Raw genomic sequence first — 18128 nt, forward strand, 5'->3', positions numbered from 1 at the left:
TGCGTCTGCACTCTTTTCCTGCTGAGCTGGAAATACCGCATCTGCCGTGCGCTGAGAAATTAAATACTTCTGACTTCCAGCCAGGCTAGTGGTGTATCTTACCTCATACTGCCCAGGAACGCTGTCATTACGATCTAACTCACATGCGCGTTCTGTAAACCTAGCACTCGCATCACCACTAGTGGCTTCGCTTTTGTACATTGAACACCCACATGCCTCCTCAGCATAATCTGGAGCTCAAGCCGCTTTAATTCGGAAAGAAGCAATGGTCCTTTTAATTCATCAGCATGCTTTCCTTTTTCCTCAGCACGCCCTTTTTTATTATTTGCCTCACGCTTTTTAGCTTCAGCTTAGCGCTTTTCTACGTTTGCATGGAGCTCTTTAATAATCTACCAAGAATGGTGAAGCTCTCAATCATATAATCATAAGGCAAGTAACGCCTGAATGATGTGCGGCTTCCGTGCGGCGTTCTCCACGTCCTCCCTCAATTCCACACAAAGCAAAACACAACAGGCTTGCGTAGCGAATTTAGGTCCATAACCACAAGCTCAGACATCAAACTCTTCTCCCTATCTATTCTCCATCAATAACACTAAAAAAAATTACGCAAAAAACGCTAAAGTTTGATACAGATAACCTACCAGTTTCAAGCTTCAAATCTACCTTTAAAAGCTTGGCAAATCTTGAGGGAAAAAAGTCTAACACTCACGTCAATGCAGTAATAGGTTCTGTTGCGTTGTCCAGGTTTCAGCATGTTCAAGTTGCAAGGCCCACTGCCATCGCACTGCTGCTACCAGTTGTTACGAAGAAAATAGGGCCCCACAGGTTTCTTGGGTAGCGTGTCGCAAGGGCCAACGGATTGGGCAGGAAGGATCCAGACAGTGGCAAGCAAAATGCCGCCAGAAGGAAAATAGCGTGTATATTTACAACGTATGTACATAACGTGGACGAGGGAGCCCCCGACACTTGATGCGACGGCCTTTTATAGGTGTCGAGACGCTCGAGGAGGAGAACACCACCCACTGTTGGACGCGCGCAGCGTCTTCTAGAGACGCGTCCAGCGTGTCTGATGGACACTTCTGGTTTCCGTGACGGCCGCGTCAATTTCTCTTGGAGGAACACCAGAAAGGTGGGCGTGAGAGAGCTGCCCGGCACGTAGTGAGTTCATAACAACACTGATACGATGCCTTCCGGATAAGAGCTTGACATCCAGCGCTATAGTTATCTCTCTGCGGCGAAACAACCCGCAAGGTGTGAACGGAGTAGTTTCTTGCACGGCGGTGTTATAAGCGAACGTGTGTAGGGAAGAATGTCAGCCCCAGTTTTTGTGGTCTTGGTAAACGAGAAAGAATAGCTTGTTGACGGCCGTCTTCTTGAGTTTCTCTGTAAAGCTATTCCTTTGTGAATGGTATGCAGTAGTTTTTCGATAAACGGTTCCGCTAAGCTGCATGACGCCTTGTATCATCCGGGCGGTAAGACCTGTTCCACGATCAGTTATGACAACTGCTGGTACTGCACAACCCAGGATGGGGTTCTGATTGAGAAAGTGGGCAATATCACTGGCGCTGTCACGTTGTAGTGCCTTCGTTGCTTAGTATCGCGTCGTATAATCAGGAACTAAAATGTAGCGTATTCCATCATGAGACTTGGTGAAAGGTCCGAGCATGTCCATGCCAATTTGTTGAAACGGTTGGGCTGGAAGGGCAACGGGCTTCGGAAAAGTGGGTGGGCACTGAGGTGGTGCCTTGCAGCGCTGGTATTCGCGACACGTTTAAATAATGGTTCACGTCCCGATGGACCTTTGGCCGGTAGTAGTTTTGGCAAATCCGGGCCAAAGTACGCGTCAATCACAAGGGGCCGGACGAAGACTTATCGTGACAGACAGACAAGACATCCACTCGTAACACTGATGGGATGATGATGAGGTGTTCAATTGCAGGTTGTCACACGTTCTTTATACACAGGATATTGCTGCGAACAAAGAACGATGATTGCGATCGTGAAAATGCTGGTGGCGGATGCAAACTGTGGCCTTCAAGATAGTTCATGAATTTTCGAAGCTCGAAATCGCTTTTCTGATTATGAGATGTTCAGCCAACTCAGATGCACTGATATCGCATTGAAAACGATCACCTAACACCTAACGCCTTTGCAAGGGGAGCTCGAAAGGCAGTCACGTTAGTCTGCCTCCGGCTAAACTTGCAGAACTGTAAAGTTGAATTCTTGAAGGTATAAGCTCTACCTGGCCAGACGTCTGGAAGATCTCTAAGATTCGCCAACCAGCAGATGGCAAGATGATCGGTAACAACTCTGAACTGGCGGCCATACAGGTACAGTCTGAATTTACCTATCGCTCAGACAAGAGCTAGGCACGCCTTTGCAGTCACTATCCAGCTAGCATAAGCAAAATCCAGCTAGCATCAGAAATTGGACATTCGATGTCATCCTGCCACTGGACTAAGAATGCACTATTTTGACCAATGTTTTTGGCGTTTGTGTGTATCTGAGTGTCGGCATGTTTATCGCACTGTTCAAGTACGGGCTCAGTTTGGAGGCGCTGTTTAAGCACGGGAAAAGTGTGTATTTGCTCAGGGCCCCACACGAAGGCAACGTCTTATCTTGCTGGACGAGAGGGAGGTGGGGCTACATTAGCAACATTTTGCACAAAACGGATGTAGTATGCAAAAAGGCCCAAAAGTCGACGCACATCTAGTTTGTTCGCAGGTGGTGGGAAATTAATAACAGCCAAGCACAAAACAACTTTTGTGCTTTTTCATGGCTCCCAAATCGTCATTACTTCTTCCATCCATCTCTCATTGAATATTCTTGATATACCGGCATCTGATAATAATTTTCTTGGTACTACTCTGGATAAACACTTTAAATATAATATTTGTGCCAACTCGCTCACCAAAAATGTTTCTTTTAGTATCCGCAATATCATTAAAGCACGTTCATTTTTTGAACCTCCCATTTTTTCTCGCTTTATCATGCTTATATTAACAGCCATTTATCATACTGCCTATCATCATAACGCCATTCATCTCTAACCGCTTCAGCGCCTTCAAAACAAGGCGATAATTCTAATGCCATATATCTCATTCCGTTTCCATTCCATACTCATCTGGTAACACCTGGGCATTCTACCAGTTCAAGAGTTGTTTTATCAAAGATTATCCCTCATCACATATCATCTTATTTATCATGAAATATTATTAGATAGTATTCCTCACTTTATCCTTGTCAATAACAATAACGCCAGGTTTTCAGAGCAAGAAACTTTATTTTACTGAAAATAGGATCGAACTATGGCAGAGTAACAGTTCGCTTCTATGGTATTCATATGCCTCTTCATACTAAATCTTTTAAACACAACATGAAAACATATTGTTAAAGGAAGCTTTTGTTCATCCATAAAAAATTCATTTTCATCAATATATATATATATATATATATATATATATATATATATATATATATATATATATATATATATATATATATATATATATATATATATATATATATATATATATATATATATATATATATATTCGTATAGGAAAGAAAGGTAAGAAGAAGCACGTATGAAGTTATTTTATATTTAATAAGTTATTCAATAATAATAATTAATATATATATTATTAAGTTATTTATTAAGACAACTTCGTACGTGCGTCTTCTTTCCTATACGAATAATCTTTCCCGGACCCAGCATCACTATTGTTTTTGGTATATATATATATATATATATATATATATATATATATATATATATATATATATATATATATATATATATATATATATATATATATATATATATATATATATATATATATATATATATATTCAAATTTATATATAAATATTCAAATTTCAAATTTCGTACATTAGTAGCCGGTATCAACGAGGACCCCGGAAAACTCAACTGCCTCCGAGAAGTAAGCCAGGAGAAAATTGGTGACAAAGATTGATAGCTGGAGACCATGCTTTTTTCTGACTGACTCGTACGTGTACACTGTCCCTCTCCTTTTTTTTTTACATGCACATACAAAGTGTTTACGTTCGCCTACCACTTCATGACCGTTGAAGGGAAACGGACGAAGATTAAAGGTAAATAGCCGACCGACCCATTAACGAGAAACCTTTCCTTTACACACACCGCCCGCCGCCCGCCGAACGACCAATTACGGGGAAACCCCTTTCTTTAGGCACGCCGTCCCGGACCCTCCCGGCACCGCGGCGACAATCTTGGGTGGCCCGACACACGCCAAGAACTGAACAGCACGTGATATGAACCGTAGGTGGATGTAGACGGACAGTTGGCTTCGTTCTCAGTGTTGACAGTAGTTCTTCCTCTTTTTTACTTTCTTTCTTTTCTTTCTTTTTTCGTCTTTTTTCTCCCTTTTTTTTCTTCTTCCAGTTCCCTCTCACTCTCGCAAACGTCTTTCAAGGCGAGAGGGACGCGGCAGCAAGGAAGTTTGGAAGCTCATGTCAGTATAACTCATCCCCTGATGAAGGGAGGTCCCCTCCCGAAACTGTTGGGAAATAAATATATTTATCCTTGTTGACAACGCTCCCGTTGTGCCATATCCCATACCTTCATATATATATATATATATATAATTAAGAATGAAGGAGCACACTTACGAAAATTTGATAATTGTTTACTCTACGTTTCGGCCGTGGCACGGCCTTCGTCAGGATTATCCTGACGAAGGCCGTGCCACGGCCGAAACGTAGAGTAAACAATTATCAAATTTTCGTAAGTGTGCTCCTTCATTCTTAATTATATTTGCACCGGACCCACAGAATTTCTTTTTTGAATCATATATATATATATATATATATATATATATATATATATATATATATATATATATATAGACTATGTCTACTTAGGGCAGGTAATAACCGCAGAGCCGAACCACGAGATTGAAGTAACTAGAAGAATAAGAATGGGGTGGAGCACATTCGGCAAGCACTCTCAAATTATGACAGGTAGATTGCCACTATCCCTCAAGAGGAAGGTATATAACAGCTGTATCTTGCCGGTACTTAGCTACGGAGCAGAAACCTGGAGATTTACAAAGAGGGTTCAGCTTAAATTGAGGAAGACGCAGCGAGCAATGGAAAGAAAAATGGTAGGTGTAACCTTAAGAGACATGAAGAGAGCAGAGTGGATTAGGGAACAAACGGGGGTTAAGGATATTATAGCTGAAATCAAGAAGAAGAAATGGACAGGGGCAGGGCATGTAGTGCGTAGACAGGATAAGCGCTGGTCATTAAGGGTAACTGACTGGATTCCCTGAGAAGGGAAGCGGGTTAGGGGGAGACAGAAGGTTAGGTGGGCAGACGAGATTAAGAAGTTTGCGGGTATAAATTGGCAGCAGCAAGCGCAGGACCGGGTTAACTGGCGGAACATGGGAGAGGCCTTTGTCCTGCAGTGGACGTAGTCAAGATGATATATATATATATATATATATATATATATATATATATATATAATGTAACAAGCGCGTTCTTCGGAGGAGTTTCAGCAAGAAACTCGCCAGGGCAAGCAACACAGCTGCAGCCCAGAAAACAGGAGGCCGAGAGCGCGACACACGAACTTCGTCGTCTTTTCTCTCTGGCACAGAGCTAGCGCCTATATATATATATATATATATATATATATATATATATATATATATATATATATATATAAAGGAAAGAAGTGTATACCTAAGGGCTCGTTTTTCCGTGTTTTAACAGAATATGAATGAGATCTAACAGACAGTAATGCCAAGGAATGTACAGGGGAAGTTATTAGAACCAATGGATTGTAAGTAAGAAGAAAGAAAAGTGGATGAAAAAATAACCAGCCGTGAGCAGGAATCGAACCTACGACCTTCGAATAACGCGTACGATGCTCGAACCACTGAGCTACCACAGCGGCCTTCGCTCCATCCAGTTTTTTTGGGTTTATATGTGAATTTAGAAGTAGGAGTGACAGTCAGCGCCATCTATAAGCCAAGCAACGAGTGTGAAAACACTCTTTTATGCGCATGTTTGGCGTCACGTAGCACGTGAACCTATTATGAGCGGGCAGCTGATTAATTGTCTCTCTTATACAACCTAAACACACCAAGCCTGCCAGTACGAGACCCTCGTTCAAATGAAATAAGGGTAATAAGTGAATACCTAAGGGCTCGTTTTTCCGTGTTTTAACACAATACGAATCAGATCTAACAGACAGTAATGCCAAGGAATGCACAGGGGAAGTTATTAGAACCAATGGAATGTAATTAAGAAGAAAGAAAAATGGATGAAAAAATAACCAGCCGTGAGCAGGAATCGAACCCACGACCTTTGAATAATCCACTTTTTTGTGTTTATATGCGAATTTAGAAGTAGGAGTGACAGTCAGCGCCATCTATAAGCCAAACGACGAGTGTGAAAACACTCTTATGCGCATGTTTTGGCGACACGTAGCACGTGAACTTATTATATATATATATATATATATATATATATATATATATATATATATATATATATTTATATATTTGGTCGCTCTTTTTGCTGCCGTTAGTTTTTATGCACGCCACTAATTCGAGGTCCCACTGAGAGTCCCGTACTTTGTGACCTCCTGATGTTGTATGTATCATGTAACCCATTCATTGTACATGCAATAATAATGAGTAAACTTGAATAAACTTGAATAAACTTGTGTTGGTCCGCCTGAATACCATCATGGCTAACAAGGTGGCGAAAGAACATTAGTTCGTCATAATCGAAATGAATTGTTTCTGCTTTCAGCGATAGGCCTGCGGTTCGAATCGCCACAAAGGCACATCAAAGCCAGTGCTTGTGCTGCTCAAACGTTTCTAAAAAGACAATGAGGTCATCTAAGCAAGAAGACACGCTTTTCACCCAAGAACTGATAGCACTGTATCCGTCATCCTATGGAACGTCGCAGGAGCAGAGCACAGGCTGAATGGTAGCGTTTTGAATTCGTACAGCCCATCAGGAATTAGCCATGCTTTTTTTGCGGTCATGTTCATCAACTTCGATCTGCCAATAGCCGCTGCGTTAATCCATGGAGAAGAAATATCAAGAGTGTTGCAGGCGGTCTAGTGTGTCGTCCTTGCGTCCATGAGAATAAACGTCTTTCTTTTTTACCCTTTTGAGTTTATGGCAAACGACACAAAATCTAAGGGTGCCATCCTTCTCATTTGCCGGTACGATGGGGGACGACCACGGAGTGGTCGAGGGCTGTATTACGTCGTCGTCTAGCATCGGCCTCACTTGATAAGCGTATGGCCTCTTGTTCCTTTTGTGACACCCAGAAGGCGTGCTGACGTATGAGTCGTTAAATAGGGTTTGTTACAATGCGGGGCTGCACGTCGATGTTTGCTTTATTTTGAATGTAGACGCGAAACAGTCGCTAAACATGCAGAGAAAACAGTGGATTTGCTCTTTCTGCGCACATGGCAGCTTCGCATTGACATCGACTGTAGCAGGTATTGTTGTGTCACCTTTGATGGTTGCGAAAATCAGAGCAATAATTGATCATGGTACATCATATATCATGGTTTCGTGGGCCTTTGGTGGACGCCTTGAAGCGAAAACCAAGATGCATCATAGTGAAGCAACAGAGAAGCGATATATATTTGAGCCTGACGCAATCACCCATCAACCCGGTTCTGCATGACGTACTGTGTGTGCGCGCGCCTGTTCAAAGCCATGGAATGTTTACCCAAGAAATACCGTTTCCCCTGGCATTCATTCCTAGATGTGTAACTAGTTACCTTTACAGTTCCGCGATCCTAATTAAAACGGTGGCGTTCCCACGTTCCTCCCAAAAGAAACTATAGTTCCAGGCACGCCGTTCCTAAGAACACCGTTCCCTACACGCAAACGTTAAAAACGTCTTCATTTAGTGTTTAGCCGAAAGAATGCCAACCAAGATTGTGTTAAAGATGACATTGAAACTACAAAAATGTTATCAAACGAGCTGATTACAATGTTATAGACGCCATCTGCGTAGTTTGCACACCCTGGAATGCTCCACTCTATATGCGAAAGCGTAGAATAGCACTGAATAGGTGCTACAGCACCCTAAAGACAGACTACGGCAATTTATTTAGGTCAATAGATGTCACTGAAGTTTCTTTTGACAATTTCATATTTTTATTTTATTTATTCAAAACATAATCATTACACTTTGCCTTTGGAGACACGACCAAAGGCTAAATAAACGCCTGACTAGGTCGTGTCACCCTGGCAGCAAAAGCATAAACACACCAACAAGAATTTGCTGTACAGAGCACACTGGTACATAATAATCCAGACTGATAACAGGAATAAAGAAAATTATAAGTTCACAAATATATAAACACAGCTGTCTTAAAGTGATAATGATTTAGCGAACGTGTACTCATTTTGAGCCACAAAGAAACTTCATAAAATAAAAATGGTCTCTCGCGGCTATTGCGAGAGAAATGCACAAAAACATAATCAACATTCACTAGAAAACAAAATCGATCGATATGACTGGGCACGCTTATGTAACGAAGGAGAAACATACGAACATACCAATCGGAGTTTTTCGACTTTCGTTATTTATCCGAAATAGTGGACTTGGGAAAACCGTAGAAAACCCATAAATCTAAATTTTTGGTTCCTCGGCTTGGCTTTCCACTGGCCCCACTGCGCGTGACGTTCAAAGTGCCGGTACTGTCGAACGTATTGAGTAGGCAAGCAATGATCGTATGTGTTTGGCTCGAAAATCATAGGTTTGCTGGCCTAAAACCATGGCACATAACTACGGAAATTTCGACCATCTGGCGTTCTTCAACGTGCATTGAAATCGCACAGTACTCAGGCTCTGTAATTAACCTTCACCAAAATGCGAATGCCACGGGCGGGATCATACTCGCGACCTTCGGGTCAGCAGCTGACCACCACAATCACTGTTGCACCAAAACGTAAACGGCAGGGCTTCGCCGGTGTCCCTGACGTTAGAAATCTTGAAACTCTGCGCATTAGGAAACATGTGGCTACTGAAAGTTTAGATAAGTAATGAAGCAGAATACATTTGTTTACGTTATGTGCTTGCCCGACTTATCCTGCGCCATCTGATGGCATCACCTCTGGAGGCCTCTCAAGCTCAAGCCTAGTGTAATGAAGTGGAACGCTAACGCCTAGTTTATCGGCAAACTGAAACACTCCTACAGAGGGAGAGTGCATATAGGTTGGTGTACAGAAGCGCCCAATAGTGCGGCGACAGGATTGGCGAATAGTATCGGAGAAGTAAGAGCCGTCTTTTGCTGGATGCGCTGATTACTGCACCTCGAAAAAACTTGGTATAAACCAGTCTCCGAACTCTAAACAAGCAATACTAAAGGTCATTTTCAGCTAGAGTCACGACACAAATGGTGCAGTGCGATCATGTTTCCGCTGAGCATTTGCTCTTCCAGCTTTCGTCCTCCGTGCTTGTTGCGTCACTTTGCATGATTTATGGTTTACGTCCCTGTGTACGCCGCTCGATAAAAAAACCGCTAATCTCGTATTATGTGACTCATTCATTACTTCACTCGAAATCGCAAGACATTTCTACTATCAGGCACTCGACAGGAGCATTTCGGGACCATAGAAAAGTCATTATTTATCGATATTGTAAAATAATCGCTGTAGTGGCCTTATACTGAGGGCTTTCTACGATGAATCACAAAAAAAAAAGATGGAAAAGAAGAGCGATTCTGTGGTTAGAGTGAAGATTGCATAATTAACACACACTCTTTTAGATCATACCATTGGCTCGATTCATATGTTGTTACAGGAAATACAGTCTGAGTCAAGACCAAAACGCGGCTATCTTTCTTGGACCAAAATAAAATAAAAACAAATGCCATAGCAGTGACAATATTCTCCGTCACGTGGTCGTGAGGTTCTCCGCTTGCTTTCTGCATTTTACAGCGAAATATGTTATGAAATCACAACTCGGTTCATGCGCAGTTGTCCGCCGCCGCCGCCGCCACCAGTGACCATAACCATATCGCGTGGGATTAAAGGAAGAAAAAAAAAGCTAGCACCAATGACACTTTGTGGCTCCAATGCGAATGCGCCAGGTGCGAGACCAGTATTCCACCACTGAACCACACCGGTGCTTGGGACTTGCTGGCAAAACTGCCTTAGGCAGGCTTGATGTCGCCAAAGTCATAGCGTTAATATGACTTGCAGAGAGTTTTAAAAGAGTGAAAGAACCACCAGTCGTCGCACAATGCGAATAGCGTACCGAATGAGTCATCCAATGTCCCAATCTATTAAAAAAGCTTGTTTTTGATCACCTAAAAACTGTGGTGCATACCCACTTCAGGTATAGTTTCTCATCGTCGTCAGCCACTGCATGAACAATTGTCGCGAAATTTCTCGTAAATGTTCAGTGGATACGACGCTTCTCAGAAGAATGACGAGAATACCATAGCGAATGCCGGCCTACTAAAGCAATAATTATAATATTATACCCTAGTAGGTATCAAGCAAGTGTGCTTGCAGTAGTTACCCAATGAGTGTTGTTAAAGGCTTTGAAAGGCCGCTCTTCTAGCTTTCGCAGTGACTGTGTGGAGGCCGGGCGTTTTTTGATCCCCTTCATGCCATGCAGTTATTACGAACAAAAAACACACTGACCTGACGGGCCGACTGAACCTCTTCTTATCGGGTTTCTTGCCGCAGCGGTGTTCGACGTGGTCGTCCTCCATGGCTGCTGCTTGTTTGTTTGTTTGTTTGTTTGTTTGTATCCTCTAATCCATGGCTCATACCCACTCTGGGGGATTGGCCAAGAGAACATATAGTCTCATATGGACGATAACTGCATTATTGCTTACAACGAAAAAAAAAAGGGGGGGGGGTTTGGGAGTTGTATAGTGAAGACAGTATGTTAAAAAAAGAGAAAGAAACCAAAGATGTAGATAGTGAGAAAAAAGAATCAACAACAAAGTAGACACTAATAGCTACAACTTGATTTTAGGAGCCGACCAGACAGCTGGTTTTGCCAAACCCGATTAATTTGGTATGTCACGAATTTATCCAGAATTGAAAGTTACTTTTCGACCCGTTTTTTTTGGGGGGGGGGGGGTATCTGTTAACGTGGTGCCCACACGTTTCTTCGTCTTCGTCGTCTGCCAACTGCCAGTTGACCATCAGGTGCAGGAAATTGCACAAAACGCGCGCATGATATTGACCGCCTATCGTGTACACGCTGTTCCTAACATCTCTGTGGACACCCCATTGGCGACATCTGACAAATCTATGTATTAGCTAAAAATTCTCTCAAATTGGGCAATGCCACTTGTACCATGCAGGTTAACCTTACGTTCACTAACAAGGCATATAATAATACACGACAACGGAATACATTATCTACTCCTCTAGTTCTGGAGCAAGCTCTCTGGCTGTCCAAAAATAGCGGGGAGTTCATTAGGTAATAGCAATGGGCAATTGTTCAGAGAGAAATAAATAAACAGGAAGGTGGAACAGTGTTCAAATGAAGAACAATGAATACACGGTGATAACAAAATTAGGATTCAGTCAATATTGTCTTCTTACCGCCACATTCACCGATCTTCGACACAGACAGGTGCGAAGACAACAGAAACTGCGTAAGCTCTAGCGACGTTCCTGCTACACGCAACAGACGAAATATTCGGCTGTATACGGCGGCACACGATAAACATAAAATGAGAAATGGCGAAGTTTGCTACTACGCCGCGCAAGCTTACAAACCGAGAAAATGGGAAATTATGAAGACTAATGTAATTTATTTTAGGTTGTTTCGAGTGGAGGCACTAGAACTCGGAGAATGTACAAAGCGGCGCGTGAATGCGTAAGAGGAGTGAGGGCCTTTCGCGGTGTACTCCCACGCCGCAGCGCTATGCTGCCCTTTGGTAACAGAGTTCCGCCTCTGCTTTCCAAGCACCGCTCACTCCATCTGCAGGAGTTCAGCGCTTCTTAGGGTTCCTCGATGCGCGCGCCCCCATTTGCCGCTTTAGAAGGTGTCATAAAGTTTCATAAAATAACAGCTAGAGGGGAATCTGGGGCTAGTGTCTACGCGGGCTCCTTCAGCGGCGCTTGTACCCCCATGGGAATTATGGGAAGTACAGGCTTCGGATCTGCTCTAGATGGATTACGTTCTTAAGACTTGACGCTTGTTTGCGAAGTGTAAAACAAAGTGATATGAAGTTATGTCTAATTGAAACTTGCTTCATTTTTGCAACATTATTGCAAAAGGTTTTTGCGACTAGGCGATAGAAGTGAGATTTTGACAAATTTAATCACCAGGGTATGCATTGCTCTGCCATTGCATCCCAGATTTGACATCAAGATGCAATGAAACATTCTTTAGAACTATTCAAAACAAACATTTTTGTTTTGCCCTCGAAAGTACGCAGTATTTATTTATGGTAATAACAGCACAGTATTAATTGAGAAACACTTAACTTTTCATCAGCTGCGATGCCAGGTGTGTCGGTTCAAGTGGTCTGCCCCCAACGCACCTCTGATTTTAGGTTGACGTTGAGCCAGAAGAGCGTGGGGGTGCGTCTACTTCGCGTCGCCTTGCAGTTTATTTCAACGAGTTTTCGCAAGAAGCACTAACAACGAACGTGAACTCGATGTAATATTCTGCACTGGCATAGGACGCTACATCTATGCGCAGCGGTGAATAGACGATGCTTCCTTTAAACTGTCCAACACAACTTATACAGCACTAGCGTTGCAGTAAATTGAGAGACCTAGCCGTTTCGAGTATCTTTGAACAACACAGGCGCAGCTTCAGTCTTTTGCACTTACCCCACTACCCAGTCTACACGAAGAACAAAACTGAAACTGCAGAAAGAGACCCGTAGACAGTTCACTGGCAAGCACGATTCAATCCGAAGCCTGTTCTTCCCATAATTCCTGTGAGGAAATGCAATGGCAGCGCCACATTCTTTTCCAGGTATTATTGTATGAAACTCTATGAAGAGTGGAGACAACCGCGTCGTCTGCTACGGAGTCCGCAATCACGATGCCTTCTCCGCAAGCCGCCTGCAGCTGCGATGGCCAGCCAACGAGTGTTGCGCGGCTGCATGCAGAGTTTGTATACTGTAGCTTGTATAGTTTGTATTTGTATTTGTAGTTCGGATAAAGTGCGCGGGGCGTTAAAGTACTGCGCACTTTAACCAGAGGGCTCCCTTCGCTCCGTCTTCGAGAAGGGGTCCTTTACAAGAGGAACTTCGAGCCACATGGTGACAAGTTTTTACTCGTTGTACCTGCACCTTTACCAAATGAGATTCTGCACGCATGTCATGATGAGCCAACATCTGGACATATGAGTCTCAGCCGTACATTCGCCAGAATTCATCTAAAATACTACTGGCCAAAACTGTTAGCATCACTTCAGCACTATGGTAAAACTTTCCGTCAGTGTCAAAGACGCAAAACTACATCCGTGAAACCTGCAGGCCTCCTCCAGCCAATAGAACTGCCGGATGCCCCATTTTAAGAAGTCGGTATAAATCTCCTAGGCTCGTTTCCGACATCGACCACACGCAAGAAGTGGATAGTCGTGGCCACGGACTATCTCACTCGTTACGCTGGGACTGACTCGCTGTACAGTGCAACTGCCCTTGAAGTTACCTAGTTCTTCATCAACAACATAGTCCTCAGACATGGTGCACCCAGCGTCGTAATTACAGATCGTGGCACAGCTTTCACCGCAGACCTAATCAAATGTCTGACGCGAATGACCCATACAGACCAGAGAAGAACTACGGCATACCATCCTCAAACAAATGGCCTAACGGAGTGCCTGAACAGAACTCTGACTGAAATGCTTTCAATGTATGTCAACGCCGAACATAAACTGTGGGATGAAATATAGCCCTACATCACGTTCGCATACTATAGAGGCATTAGAGAAACAACGCGGGTGACACCACATGAACTTTTATTCGGCCAAACAGTCACCTTTGCACTGGATACAATGTTACCACTGAAAGATGAAAGCAGAAATCCACCCGACCTAGACGACTTCTTGCAAAAAGCCGAGGCAGCACGACAGATGGCGAGATACAGAAAACGCCGCCAACAGCGTATCGACTTCTACCGGTACAATGAGCGTCGTACCGAAGCGCATTATCAACCAGGTGACAAAGTATGGATACGGACCCCAGTGCGTCACCGTGTACTTTCTGCAAAACTTCTTAGGTGATACTTCGGGCTTTACGAAGTAGTTAATCGTGTAAGCGACGTAACGTACCAAGTCAGATCTGCTACACACGGGAGCTCAAAATGCCGCAACCCTACAGAGGTTGTACATGTTGTCCGGATGAAGCCTTACTATGAAACATCATCGGAAAACCAGTGACGCCTACCACCAATCTATTCTTTGCCTGACGCATCGGCACGATGCGCATGAGGAGGGGGATTAGGCCGCGACATCTTGCCTGCATTAAAACAAGGCGCCCATCACCGCGCGCACAGGGACATACATGCGCGCCGTGTAGTGTTGCGCAGAAATGACGATGATGGCATGAGCACCCAGCTGGACCCGGCTGATGTGCGCCACGCGCTCGGGACTTCTCTTGAAAAGGAAGAAGAAGGTGGACATCTTTGGTGTTCGACTGACACGTTCTACGACCATAGTCACTTTGAGTTGTGGGCACAGGTTCGCCCTTTAATAAATACGTTTTATCACACCCCCGAGTCCTTCAGAATTGCTAAAGTATTGTTAAAATGAAGTGGCCGCATGGCTTTAACACAACGAGCAAGGAAAGTGCGTTTAATATAAGGCAATTTCAAATGTCATAGCTTTATATGGGTGATAACTTTATTATACTGCAAAAAAAAGTGATATAACTGACTGCAAGTTTACCGCAGCTCATGCCTTGCTTCCACTTTTGCTGTTTCTCGTTGTTTCTAGCTAGCACAGGTGAATGCGCAACTTTACTTGTGCATAAATTGACATCAACATTTTTTCCAGAGAAACTCTGTGTTGCTCGCATGCCTGCCCATTGCACTTCACACTTTTTATTTATTATTCAGTTGCAGCTTTGAGAGGGGACTTCCGGATGAACAAGTTGTCTGTCCAGGATGTGATTCCTTTAAAGTCCTCTTCAAAAGATATGAGCAAACTCATAACCTCACCGCTCGGATAACGCAAGTTCTCACCAATCGTAACATACTCCTTCCGTGCAGTTAAATATGCGTGTTCATGGTTCACCGAGTCCTTCATTGCATCCCTGCACTGCCAACACTTCGTTTTCTTCAAGAGTACTTACACAAAAAATCCACCTCTATGGTGCAAAATGCCGCCTCTATTGAAGTCAACGCTTCGATGAAAAGAATTTCTCCATAATCAATTCCCTCTACAGAATCTCCACAACACTCTATTTTACCTCGGGAAATCATGTCAACCAAGTGCTGTGAGCCATAATTTTTATTACATGAGCATGCTGGCATGTGCAAAAACTGTTTGACGCATACAAGCTTTAAAGCGCGTTTCATGTCGTAGGCGCTAAAAATGGGCACCCGGGCGGACGTACGGACGGACAGACACACGGACGAATGCAGGGATGGAGGCACAGATGCACGGACAGATGAATGGACGTACATACGAACCCAGGGACGTACGAACAGACGGATGCATGATCGGACGTTCATCGGTTGGACGGAAAGACGGACGCACGGAAGCACGGACGCACTGATGGACGCTTCGCACCATTCATCATCATTCCCTTCGTGGATAGGCTATGACACTGTTTTTTATTGACATGCAATGCAATGCGATTGGCTACGACAACTACGACGACACGCGACATACGACCCACGGCGTAAGAGGCTTTGCCCCTAAAATAAATAGTTGAAGGCGCCGGCAGCAACAAGCGCACAACGTAGGCGCACATCTTCGTGCAATTGCAGCTTTTGTAAAACAAAAGATTAAGAACAACGCATTTGGTGTTATCCAGATTCAACGAGTTAAATACGCATGTACGCAGCATGCGAATGAACGTGTGTTGCACCCGGGTAATTGGACACCGCAAATAGATACGATCAGAATCAAAATTTTCAGCAGTCATTGGCGCCCTTGTGTAGCCGACGTAAAAGAGTCAATCACATCGAGCTTTATCGCGATTGAAAGTGCCCGTGTGACAGCGCTTTAACTTTATAACTGTCAAAATGCTCAAATGGCATAACTTACGGTGCACAAACACGAATGGTGCATAAGTTGCCTCATGTCGCGCTTGATTTTTACAAGCCACAAGAGTCACCTTTTAAGGTCTTTCGCAAATATGAACATCCTGTAGCCATTTCGCGAGTGATTTGTGCTCTGAGGCTCGCAACATCCGGGCATTTCGCCCAAGCAAATGCCGCGCACGTGGCTCACTCCCACGACGAGACAGAGGGCGCCGAATGGCAGCCACTGATGGGCTGGTGGCACTCACCTCTTCAAAGAGTGGTTCCACCCTCCGAGGGGGCACGCGCATCGAGGAACGCTAGCACCCCTATTCGCTGAGCGCCATCACGAGGTCATGAGTGAGTGAGTGAATGAACTTTATTTGGTCCAGCAAAACGCGACAAAACGTGCACCTGGCTAATCACACGACGGAACCGACAAGTCTAGCCTGCCGGCCCAATCCAGGGCACGTTGGACGGCCAGGATTTGATCTTCGATAATGGGACTTCGCAGGAGCGTGTCCCACTTTTCCTTGTATCGGGCCCAGTGACCCACACTTATGAGCACTGGCTCTGTGCGGCCCGCAGAACGTAAACGGCGAGACGCTCCGGCGACTCGCTTGACCTGCCGCGAGTGCGTGCTGCTCTCTCTAAGAACCAGGTCCGTGTGGCCCGCGGAACGTAAACGGTGATACGCTTCGGCAAATGGCTTCACCTACCGCTGGTGTGTGCTGCTCTCTCTGTCCACCGGGTCCATGGGGCCCGCGAAACGTAAACGGCGATACGCTTCTACTGGTGGCTTCACCCGTCACAAGCGCGTGGCACTCAATCTGAGCACTGGGTTCGTAAGGCCCGCGAAACGTAAATGGCGATACGCTCCTGTAACTGGCTTAACCTGCCGCGAGCGATTGTTGTTCTCTGTGAGCACCGGGTCCGTGTGGGACGCGAAACGTAAACGGCGATACGCTCCTACCTATGGCTTCACCCGCCACAAGCGCATGCCGCTCTCTCTGAGCACCAGGCCCTTGTGGGTGGCGAAACGCAAATCGTGATACGCTCCTGCAGCTGGATTCACCTGCCACGGCCGCGTGCTGCTCTCTCTGAGCACTGAGTCCTTGTGGCACTAAAAAAGTACTTCATGGCGAGAAACTCATTCAACTGGCTTCACCCGCTGGGAGAACGTGCTGTGAATTCTGAGAACCAGATCCGTGTGGCTCACACAGGTTCACGTGCAGCCTTTCGAATGATTCGCAAAAAAAAAAAGAATCTAGTTCGCGAATTTTTTCTCCCTTTTCTCGCTGCTAGCTCCGCTTCACTCTGACAGTATACCTACATAGCCCAGCTGGTTAGGATCGTGGGGTGCCCGCTACCTCCTGAGGAACTTCTTTCTTTCTGCCTCGTTCTGCCCCCTCTCTCAACCATGAGAGTTGCCAAATAAAGATTCGTACGCGTTGCCAGAGCGAACAGGAGGACTGAGATGTAGAATAGAGCACGTGGTGGTTCATGATAACGTTGATTGTTTTTGTTCACACTCCCAGTGCAACGAAACGCTCCTCTCCTTAAAAAGGCCCTCAGAGAATGCACCAAAAGGGGGGAGTTCTATGCAAACATGTTACGTCTTGATTGCAAGTAACGGGAAGCAGGCTATCGAAGCAAGTGCATTTGAATATTTATTCAAGCGCGTGGCAGAAACAACTTACGCTGTGGTCACTTCACAATGTCCAGGGTTCAACAACATTCCTAATGTCCAGGGTTTGACCAAAGTTCGTTCGTCTGGCGAGAAAAAATCATAGTTCAATAAAAGATACAGTCGTCATTCGTAAATAACACAAAACAACAGTTGATGTTTCGGCACAGAATACCTTGATATGGGGCGCTGAAACGTCGATTCTGTATTTTTGTGTTTTTTTTAACCTTATAAGATT

General features: G+C 44.4%; 1 protein-coding gene across 2 annotated transcripts in view; it reads right to left on the reverse strand.

The window, feature by feature from the left end:
• LOC142776786 (uncharacterized) overlaps nucleotides 1-10766 on the reverse strand; it is a 104954-nt gene extending 94188 nt beyond the window's left edge. For both annotated transcript variants that reach the window (XM_075881144.1, XM_075881143.1), the window contains exon 1: nucleotides 10678-10766. In XM_075881144.1, the coding sequence (XP_075737259.1) occupies nucleotides 10678-10748 (71 nt within the window). In that variant the 5' untranslated portion in view covers nucleotides 10749-10766. The remainder of the gene's footprint in view (nucleotides 1-10677) is intronic.
• Nucleotides 10767-18128: the final 7362 nt, after the last annotated feature.

Source organism: Rhipicephalus microplus, chromosome X (assembly GCF_043290135.1).
Source record: "Rhipicephalus microplus isolate Deutch F79 chromosome X, USDA_Rmic, whole genome shotgun sequence".
Lineage (NCBI taxonomy): Eukaryota > Metazoa > Arthropoda > Arachnida > Ixodida > Ixodidae > Rhipicephalus > Rhipicephalus microplus.